This window comes from Nelumbo lutea, chromosome 6 (genome assembly GCF_056320005.1).
Source record: "Nelumbo lutea isolate HS-2025 chromosome 6, American lotus-T2T, whole genome shotgun sequence".
Classification (NCBI taxonomy): Eukaryota; Viridiplantae; Streptophyta; class Magnoliopsida; order Proteales; family Nelumbonaceae; genus Nelumbo; species Nelumbo lutea.
In genome coordinates, this window is record NC_142689.1 from 7,669,112 (window position 1) to 7,680,661 (window position 11,550).

The following is an 11,550-nucleotide window of genomic DNA, read 5'->3' on the forward strand; positions in this document are numbered from 1 at the left end:
AGATGGCATATGGCAATACCATGAATGAATAACCTAGTACCGTGGCATTAATGGCTTCAGACAGAAAGGCAAGGTGCACTCATAAGGCCTATTTCAACAGTAGAAATCTGTCTAATTTCCTGTACACCCACAGAGACATACACACATCAAAGACACATCCACCACTTTGTGTCCATGCTTCAATGGTGCTCCCATGAGGCCCATCTGAGCGCAACTCCAACTTACTGTAGAGCCACAGAAATTCATACACAACACACTAAGGAAACGCTCATTTACTTCTCTTGTCTCATCATCATCATCATCTTTTACTCCCTCCCTCCCGCAACCATGGCTATCAAGTTCTAATCATAGAAGGGAAAAGAGTGGAGGGGGATGCTAATATCATTATCACCAATGCCAAGGGCATCTCTGTCTTTTCACGTGGGGGTAGTTTGATAACTGTACAACCTTACATGGACACGTGTAAATTGAAGAAATTGTGAGAATGCCACCTCATCAAAATCTACCCCCCTAGAGTATCAATAAGGTAGAACTTTCTACTTCAATCAATTTGTCATGGAATAATCACTTGGTTTCCTTTTCACTCCATTTCTTTCCTAACTATTTGGTTTTGTCTTCATGCAAAAACCCCGGCGACCTCCTTATCACCTCCATCTACGGTGGGTCCTCTGATCTCCTTATTTATACCGACTGTACTGCCATGCTTTTTCATGCACACATTTCCTGCAATTCCCCCCCACTCTTTCATTTAAGCTTAAAACAATTCTACTTCTCCACGGTTTCTCTCTCCCCCTCTTCCTTTCTTATTCATGGCTCCGCTTCTCTCTCTTCTTCTCATCCTCATGTTCTCTCCAACCAATAATGCCCAGTCGCCTCCTTCACCTGGCTACTACCCCAGTTCAAAGTTCAGTTCGATGGGCTTCTATGATGGCTTTCGGAACCTTTGGGGTCCTCAGCACATGAGAGTAGACCAGAACGCATTGACAATTTGGCTTGACAGTAGCTCAGGTCGCCTCTAGTGTGTCTCATAGTTGTCTGATCTTGATTTTGTTACTGGGTATCTGAAATTTCTTCCTTTTCCTGTTTGATGTCTGAAAACAGGAAGTGGATTCAAGTCACTTCGCCCATTTCGTTCTGGTTACTTCGGTGCTTCCATCAAGCTCCAACCTGGTTATACTGCAGGAGTGATAACTTCTTTCTATGTGAGAACTAACCCAGTCGACTGGGCATTCATCTGTTGTTTGTGATCATTATTCTACTCTACTGTTTATTAATTAACTTTAATTTCTTTCTTTCAATTCTGTTTCTTTCCAAAAACACGACTAAATATGTATGCATATTAGTATTAGCTAGTCTATCCTGAGTTAGTCTTGAATTTCTAGCTAACTGTGAATGAATTCTTCGATCGGGGAATGGCATGCAGCTATCGAACAATCAAGACTATCCTGGATACCACGATGAAATCGACATCGAGTTCCTAGGAACGACGTTCGGGAAGCCTTATATATTGCAGACTAACGTATATATCAAAGGAAGTGGAGACGGGACGATTATAGGAAGAGAGATGAGGTTCCATCTGTGGTTTGATCCAACACAAGATTTTCACCATTATGCCATACTATGGAGCCCCAATGACATTATGTAAGTAATCTTTTCCAGTTTATATCTGCATCTGCATCCATGAACAATTTATATTGATTACTGATAAAAATAATTTGCATATATAGAAAAGGCAATATTGATTACTAAACACTTGATTAATATATAAGCTGTAAAAAGAAAATAGTTACTAATCCCCACGATAATGGTGCTTTCACTAAGATACTAACTAAAATATAAACCTCTCTATCAAGAACTCTTATTTTCTCTAGATTTCTGCATTTGGGTATAACTCTAAATTTCTCCAAGTTCATTATTTTCTTCAATGGAAGCCCAATGTATGGTCATTTTTAACTGTTTCTGAAAATGACAAAAAAAAGATTTATGTTTTTTTCACCAAAAGGTCCAAAACCACTTTTCTTAATTTCAAAGCTTGTCTATATAATATACAACTTTATCTAATATCTAAAGAATTAATAAAAAATAATAATCAAGTAATGGTGGAGAGTGGAGAGAAGACCTAACTAATGAATGGGTATGTGGTTTATGATGTGATGAACTCAGATTCTTTGTGGATGATGTGCCCATAAGGAGGTACCCCAGGAAGAGCGAGGCTACCTTCCCCACAAGGCCAATGTGGGTGTATGGGTCCATATGGGACGCTTCATCGTGGGCCACAGAAGACGGAAAATACAAGGCAGATTATCACTACCAGCCCTTCATCGGTAGGTACACCAATTTCAAAATAAGTGGATGCTCCAGCTCCTCACCAGCCTGGTGTCGCCCGGTCTCGGCCTCCCCGAATCCCTCAGGAGGCCTGAGCGGCCAACAATACTCGGCCATGAGATGGGTCCAGAGTAACTACTTGGTTTACGACTACTGCAAGGATCCAAGGAGAGACCATTCACAAACACCTGAGTGCTTTGCTTAATTCAGCTCATTCATATATACACACACATATATATACGGATCGAAGTCACCTTTAATTTTTATTACTTCTCTTATTATAAGCTCTTGGGGTATCTTGAGATGGATCCCGCTTGCCAACTTTGGATATAAGGGTAGCTGCGCGTCCAAGGCTCCAGGATATGAAAGTTTGTTATATAATTGTTTACTTGATTTTATGTTGTTGTACATTAGTTAGAATTCATTACAGTGTGTTACTGAGGAGAGAGAGAAGGTGTGTTTGTGTGAGAGAGAGAGAGAAATAAGAAAGGAGAAGGGAGATGGGGTGATGCAATGCAACCAAAGAGATTGAATTGAAGGGTGTATTCACTTGTGATTTCTAAATAAAAATAAAGCTCAAATGTTTTACTATTTAATATCTGTGTTTGATGCCATAAAAGATATAGAACAGTTCAGCAGATCATGGTTTGACCTTTGCAAGGTATTAAGCATGGACATAAGATCAGTTTCTGAGGAATTTCTCACCACACACTCTGGTTTGAAGAACAATTCAATGGTTTTCAATCTTCTGTAGGTCAGACTTCCCTATTTGTACAAATGACCCCGTTAAGGTTATGTGTGTACCATTTATTTCCTTGTCCTACCCACCTATTTCTTCCATCAAAGATCAAACCTAACCATATTTATTTATTATTTTCTGGTAAAATAAAAGAAATAGAAACACAACATGCTTGCCAGTACTAATTACAATTCTAAAGGGATGCACAAAGAACCGCGGTAGATAGGGTATGGAGTTGACATTGAATTGTTCAATCTCTCTCTCTCTCTCTCTCTGAATTTTTGATGGTCAAATCTAAGCCTCTAAATATCCATAAAAGTATCCTCAAACTTCTCTACATACTCAATGGTTTGAATTTTAATTTTTAAGAACTCTACCATTACTATACTACAATCAGGGCCGTTACTCCTCAGTATAATTGGATCAATAGATCAACTTCAACTGATATGGTTGACAAGATTTATTTCAAAATGTTTGGCTTGGCCCAGTAATTATATATTGGGCCCATTTTGGCCTACAATTTTTAAGTACTTAAAAGCCCATTATCACAAGTCTGAACTCCGAGGTCAACCACTACTAGTAATAAATAAAGACATGCAGCAATAAATTATGCAATAAATGATTAAATATGCAGCCATTAATCATAAAATATATTTAGTATGTACAACTTCGAATAAAGAAATGTAGCAATAATTCCCCTTAGAAAAACAAGAAATGCAGCAATAAATTATGCAATAAATGATTAAATATGCAGCCATTAATCATAAAATATATTTAGTATGTACAACTTCGAATAAAGAAATGTAGCAATAATTCCCCTTAGAAAAACAAGAAATGTAGCAATAAATTATGCAATAAATGATTATATATGTAGTCATTAATTATAAGATATAGATTGCATGGACAACAATGGATGAACAAATGTGAGCCCATCCAAGACTACCTCAGGGTGGTTTAAGTCATTTAATAAAAAGAAATTATTATTTGATCAACAACATCAAATTAATTAAATCTGAGTCTTATCTAATCATTTTTTTTTTATGTATATCATAAAACCAATTTGGATTTATGCGAAGAGAGCTAAATATAAAGGAATAATGAAATAAGACATATGTAATTGACCCCATGAAGGTTTTGGGAGAACGATTGTCCTTTTAGTACTATATCCCTTTAATTGGTAAATTAAGGACAATCTTATGAGCCTCACCATTCAATTGGTATATTATGAGGTGTACTATATTTCTTTAATATAAAACAAATGATTATTGTATTTATATGGGATTTGATTTATGCAACTTTCACCGGAAACGATCGATTAATGGTTGAGACCCCAAAATATGCGCTCTGATTGTCAATAATAGAAATTAATGTCGTTTTATCATACTTTTTCTATAGTTTCAGTCTTTTCCAAGGTGATTTGTCTATATTCCAATTTCAAAAGCTGGGCTTAACCTGAGCTGACCCGAACTTCTCCATGCCTGGCTCTGAACCTGCACCGCCCCATGAGCAATATTAATTCTAAACCTGGCCGATTGAAACCATGTGGAAAAGTGGAGATGGCAATTTCCACCAAACCCGGTGGGTACTTGCCCCTACTTGCCTTGAAGGGATAGTTTTTTTTTTTTTTTTTTTTTTTTTTTGAAAAATAGATTTTTGATGGGATGGGTTTTAGGATTTTATAACCCATGCAGATATGAATAGGTAAGGGGGTCGATTGGACTGGATTTGGTCTAATCCGATCTAGTCCAATGTGAGTCCATTACAAATGGACCATGTCCAATCCAATGAATAATTTGGACCATTTTGGACCAGTCCAATTCAATGTTTGGACTGTCCAATTTGTTCAAATTCATTTTAATTTAGTTTGGTTTTAACCCAAATTTGGCCCATTTACACCTATATTCTTATCTTATATCAATGGATCGGATATTGGCTTAATCCAACCAAATTCAATATAAATATATTATGAATGGACTAGGTCCAGTCCAACTTAATAAATATTTTGGACCGGATTGGTCCAATCCACTATGTCTTTTTGGTCCATCCAATCCAACCAAATTGATTTTGGACTGGATGGGGTCCAGTCCAAAACCGGTCCATCGACACCCTTATGAATAGGGTACAGTATTAGGCTAAATCTGACATTCTCTGACCTATATATTGAATTTATTAAAATACCCATGATGCTAAGACTGTATTGTTGTAAGGCACATGTTCAAACTTATGTATTAAGTGTTGAAATTAATGACGTTTGTGTGATGGATAATTGATGGTTCATGTATTTTTTACATATTTCAATTAAATAATTGAAAATTTTGATGTTTATTCATGCTATTTTTATTTGTATATAACAAGAAATTAGATATGGGTTTTATGTGCAATTTACCACATCCTCAAATTTGGGGAGGGTTTGGATTTTGAAATCGAACCCATTGTAGATTTTGAAGATGATACGGGCTGAGAGGTTCAGAGATATAATAAGGGTCTAGAATTAACAAAACCTTCCTCGAATTTGCCCCATTACCATCCCTACCAAAAAGGGTTTGTACCCTATTAGTTCCATCCAAACATCTAATTATGATTGAACTGAAAACCCAATTAAGATTCGTATTGGATTGATTTATGCCTGGTCATACTGAGCTGAAACTTAGAAAACACACTCCGAGTTTATTTGCTCTTGAGTCTTGAGAGGATACCGACCATTAATAGAGGATATTGTCTTCTTTCTCCCAATCAACAAGATCTCTGACCTCTATAATTTTGGTTGTCTTCACAGCACTCAATAATGCAATGCTAATTAAGTGCTGAGAAATGCTTCAGCACCTCTAAACCTCTTATCAATTGTAAAAAGGTGAAGCCTAGGTGGAAGTGGAATGTACCCACAAACAAATAGATACATTTAACTCATGTCGTCTTCTCTCTCCCTTTTTTTTTTTTTTTTCTTTTTCGAATTCTCATTCTGGCATCTTATGGGGGTTTGGTCATGTAATGTATGGATGGAACAGTTGAAAGGATAACTCTTAACAACCAAAGCCTGAAAGGTTGATGGTGCTCCCTGACTCACCATGTCTCGACGATTTGGACGCTTTCAAGGTTGATGTGTGATAGGAAGATAGGATACGCCACTGTTTAACAAGGGTGGGGGGATGATGCCATGTGTGTGTGTGTGTTTTATTCCGTTTTGGAGAGATGATAATGGAGAGAGACAAATTACAGCAAAGAATAATTATGAGAAACAGAGAAAGCAACATAATAATTGTGGGAAGGTGGTCTTTGGGATTAATCATATGAGCCCATTATGGTTCCAGGACTGAATTTGAAGGAGAGCCCGTCAATTTCTTTGAGAGTGAGATGGGCCTCCACACGATCCACATGTTTTGAAAGGACTAGAGAAGTTGTGGTTGGAAAAAACAGGTCAACGTTGTGGTCTGGTATCTAACAAATTTATTAATAAAATTAAGTGCATTTTAAAGCACAAACCGACCTTAGCTCAGTTGGTGGAGCGGAGGACTGTAGTTGTTTAACAGAAATCCTTAGGTTGCTGGTTCGAATCGGGCAGGTCGGATGTTTTTTAAATTAATTTATTTTGTCCAGTTTATTTTCTTGAAAGGCAGACTCGTTAAGCAAAGAGCTTAAAATATTTCTATTTTGTCTATTTACCATTTTTATCTGTCATCCTGTGTTAGAGCGTAGATTTGTAAATCACTACAAACCCGGTTCAATCCAGATCTGTTCTTTATACAGCGCTTCTCACACCGACCTCGTAGGTACATTTTCCATACTTTTATGTCATTATTTATGGGAGATGATTTCAATACATAGTGAGATATGCTTGTGAGGTCAATATTAGGTGTTCTTTGTGAGGAACAGATCCCAATTCTCTGGATCTATTACCAAATCGATTTACTAAGTAGCAATATAGAGAAAACTACATTGGTATAAGAACAAGGGACAGCTGGTCACTCATGAGTTGGCAAAACTATTAGAAGATTTCAAAAACCTTTTACTAAGAATAATATAAATAGTTGGCATTTAGGTTTCCTCCTCACAAAATTGGTCCTCATACTCATCTCACTTTTTACAACTGTGCATTGGAAACATCTCCCCATAAACATAGACATTCATGTATGAAAATGTTACCCTATAAGGGATATGAGATAGGTGTAAGGAAGCCTGATTCTTTTCTCTCTCTCTAGGATTCTATTTACTATATTCTCTCCTTCCCTTTTTTGCCATCGCTGTAGTAACTATGACAATCTGATCCCTCACCGGAGGGTATGTAGTGCGCTCCCTTTGGGGATATGGCTACTTTCATCAAACCCTTATCAGTTCTTATCGTTTCCTTTGCCTTCGAAAATCTGACCATTTCAGCCTTGTCAACTTTCTTTACAACCCTGACAAACTTGTGAACAGGAGAGTGAGAACCACATACCACTTACTTCAACCTTCAATCAATGTAGTTGATGATTCAGGAACACGCAATATATGAGGGCGCTCTTCAATATAGTGCTTTGTTTAGCTTGTGTTTTGGGTATTCATGGCATCATTAATAACTTCTCTTAAGTGCTGGTTGCGTGATTCAATTCGATTTCACATCAAAGCTGAAACAAACCAATTAAAACACCAACGAACCAGTCCTCGGTTGGTTTGTTTAGCTTGTATTTTGGTAACTGATGTTTTCACCTGAAATCCTTTAGGTTGATAATACAAATTGACAAGAAATATGTGTTGTCACGTCACATGTGCATAAGAGTCATTTCACTTACAATGATTTCTCATGAATATCAATTTGATGTTTCTAAAACAGCATACCACATAAGTTCGTGAGGTATGTCTCTTTCAACTCCAAAGTATAAACAACCTTGTATATCAATATTGTATTGATGAATCCAAAATATTTCTAATCGAACACAGTCTTATTAGTTCATGGTATTGAACTCCATTAGTTTATTATGTATTAAAAGATGGTCATTGCATGCTTTTTGTTAAACAGTTGAAGAAGATGACAAAAGGTGAGTAAAATTTCGACTTTGAGCTTCTTTTGGCAATTAGTCCAAAACATTTAGGTTGTGTTTGTTATAGATGTGTTTGGTTGATCAACACAAATTGATGATAGATATTTTTCTGCTTGAATTGTTTTTGTTTTGGGTTGATCAATAGAAATTAATAAGAAACATGTGTTATCACATCTCACATACATATGATTATTGACAACATTAAATGGAGTTTTCGATGTTGTCACATCATATACGAAAGTCCCTTCAACTATAAAAATGAATGGGAGTGATGATCATTGATGACGTCAAATTAAAGTTTAATAACAATTTGTATTGATCAAACCAAAATGTTTTAAGTAGAAACGTTATTTTCAAAGATTAATAGTACTAATATAGCTGAAGGGAAATTATCTAAAACCTCCATTGACTTTATTAATAGTGTGTGAAATGAGTATAGGAAAATGCAAAATTACTACCATTCTGTTCATTATATTATCTATTCAGTTCGGTTTTCCTACTGACTCAATTCTACAATCATCTCTACTAATCCAATAAAACAACGCCACCTGTCTTTAAACATGTTTTATATTTTTAACTTGTGCAAATAGTTAACTGTTATTGCCTTTCCCTTAGATATTTTTTCCTAAAAAGTTCTTTTTTTTTTTTCTTGTGCACGATTTCTTTGAAATTCCTCTCACCTTCTTCTTTCTGGTGTTGCCAGAATTCACTATACTCACCGGACAACAAATTTTTGTCACCTAACATCATAAATTTTCCCACTGCAATCATCTCATTATATATATGCTGATTAGGATGATCCCATCTCAGATGCCCTCTGAACCTCTCAAAACCCTTAAAATATAAGTCAATCTCTTATTCAAGATGTATGAAAATCCCATCTCCAATTCATGTTGAATATGCATCAATCTTGTTAATAACTTGTTTTTAGCAGGTTAGAAAAGGTAGACATCCCCTTATTTTTCTTGCTTTTACTTCTGCTTTCATACTCAACTCAAGCAAGTATAGACACTACTATGTTTTTTGCAATTGAAACAAGGAAAACTAGTTCATTGCCAGACATCCCAAACTTCACTCCTTTGAATGGAAATCTACCACTATATATGGAGGCTAGTAGACAACTGATTCCAAACCTAGAATCCAAACCATAACAGTTCTATTATGAGACTCGTTCAATTAACTTTTAGATCGCAACATCCATTAATCAATCTTTGGTGGTGATTTGCCTTTCCATTGAGCAAATCTTGGAATGCCATTGTGATTCCAATATTCCATTGAACTCACAATTAGGTCAACACCCATATTCACTTCAGTTTTATCCTTGTAATCATACCATGGGCCGAAGATAATATCCAGCAGAGAAGAGAGAGGTAGAATCATGCATATTTTTTTAAGGAATACATGTCTAACGGAGGGATAATAACACCGTCCGTGTTATTTGCAAAGTTAAAGACTCAAAAACATTTAGGTACAGGTGGCATTATTTTATTGGATTAGTGGAGAGGATCGTATAATTGAATTAGTAGAAAATCTGGGCTGGAATTCCACCAGATTGAGGGACCTATTTGAGATTACAATATGTACTGAGTATGATTCAATATTAGGCCTTGGGTCATTAAACCGACAATCTTGATCAAATTAAGTCATTCCAAACTACAAACGATTTAGTTCAGCATTTAGACTTGACATATCAATGTATCTCCAGATCACCGTCCTTCTCTGCTTTATTGTATTATAGTGCATGAATTTGAATAAACTGATCAACAAAATAGACCAAACAATGTCATCTCCATTTAGTTCAATATTTAGAAGAATTTTTCTTTTCTTTCTTTTGAGTATTTTACTATTTTTGTCATGTCAAAATTAGATAAAATGAAGTGAAGTGGGTCAATGCCATTTTTGCTACTTCTGGTTTGAGACGAGATTGTAAACAGAAACCTCGAATGCTACAGGTAGGGGTGCAACTTGGGCGAGCTTAACCCGAGCCCAGCCCGGCCCAACCCGATTCTTTTCATGGGTTGGGTTAGATTTTCTTGGCCTTAGGTTGGGCCAGGCTTGAAAAGGCAGGTTTTTATTTTTTCGGATTGGTTTTGGGTAACCCGAGCCAGGCCCGATGTATTGTACATGTAGTATATAATTAAATCAATTAATCGTATGTTAATATGTTATTAATTATTATATTGGCTTAATGATAGTTGTTTAATTAGTAAATTACTAATTTAATATTAGGTGCCATGTGTCAATCGTCAATGCCATTACTCAAAGTCATTAATTAGTTTCTTAAGTTTATTTTTCTAAATACAATTTCCCTCTTTCACTCTTTGTGTGTCTATGAGACTTTAACGTTTCAAATTCTTTTAATTCGAATGCAAGTTGGCAACATTAATTAAGAAAACCCAAAACGAGTAAAAACTCATTAGGCTGATTAAATTTTAATCTGGGGCTTTGGCCTTCGGGCTGATTAACCAATTCAAGCTTGGCATGGGCCTGGGCCCAACCCGAGTGCCTAAAATTTTAGTGCGGTCTGGGCTTCGGTTGAATAATTCGGGCTTGACCTCGGGCTTGGGCTTTAGGTCCAATTCTTAGCCCGCCCGGCTTGCACCCCTCGCTACAGGTGACTACGTTCAAGTGGAAAGCCCCTCCAGTAAACCGGAGAATTAGCTACAGGCGACAACATAGGAATGTTGAAGAATGTATTTCATTCATAAGCATCATCAGTCTGCACTGCATCTCTGGAGCAAATATCGATTAAAGAAACCATAGAAAAGAGAAAATGGAGTAACTTGTCATTGGTTTAAAGAATCTTTGGGGTTGTTATGTGTTAATTAACTTGGAGTTCTCTAAATAGCTTGATAATGGTATTTAATGTACGACTAGAGTACCAGATTTATTTAAGAAGGGAATGATTAATGAAATACGGAACTCTCAACATGGTGAATCTGGATTTTGTCTTCAAGACACTTCAGCCATATTCCCGTGAATGAAAACATACAAGTATGGAGATGCTTTCAATGCACAGCTGCAACCTGCAAGTGTTATGAGAAGACAAAATCTGATTTCCAACATGATAGGCAAAATAGTCCCTGAAAAGCAAGAATTCTTTTGGAGGAATGGACTCAAACTGATTTTTATTGAAGCATGTAGACATATATGATACACTCTAAAATGTCATACCACAAGGAATCTGTCAATGCTATGACTTCCAATGAATTGGCATGTTATATCAATATTAAAAAAAAGGTGCTTAGCTTATAGAGAATAATAAAAACACTGCACCAGAATAGCAGATGGGACATCGTAAAATAGCAGAATGCTCTTACCCTCCTAGTCCTCTGATCTTTTTTTTTTGGTATGTCCTATTCATTGATTCATTCTGGCCTTGACTGAGAAGGAAGAAAACTAAAACAGTAACAGTTAAATTTTGTAAATCATTAGCCGTTGAAGAACTATGCAAAATCCTTACCCAAAAAA

General features: G+C 36.2%; 1 protein-coding gene across 1 annotated transcript; it reads left to right on the forward strand.

Moving 5' to 3' along the window:
* Positions 1–713: 713 nt before the first annotated feature.
* LOC148847128 (putative xyloglucan endotransglucosylase/hydrolase protein 32) lies at positions 714–2,921 on the forward strand. Its single transcript, XM_088951254.1, has 4 exons — positions 714–1,008; positions 1,102–1,202; positions 1,424–1,641; positions 2,164–2,921. The coding sequence occupies exons 1-4, from the start codon at positions 810–812 to the stop codon at positions 2,528–2,530; spliced, it is 885 nt and encodes a 294-aa protein (XP_088807380.1). The 5' UTR covers positions 714–809; the 3' UTR covers positions 2,531–2,921.
* Positions 2,922–11,550: the final 8,629 nt, after the last annotated feature.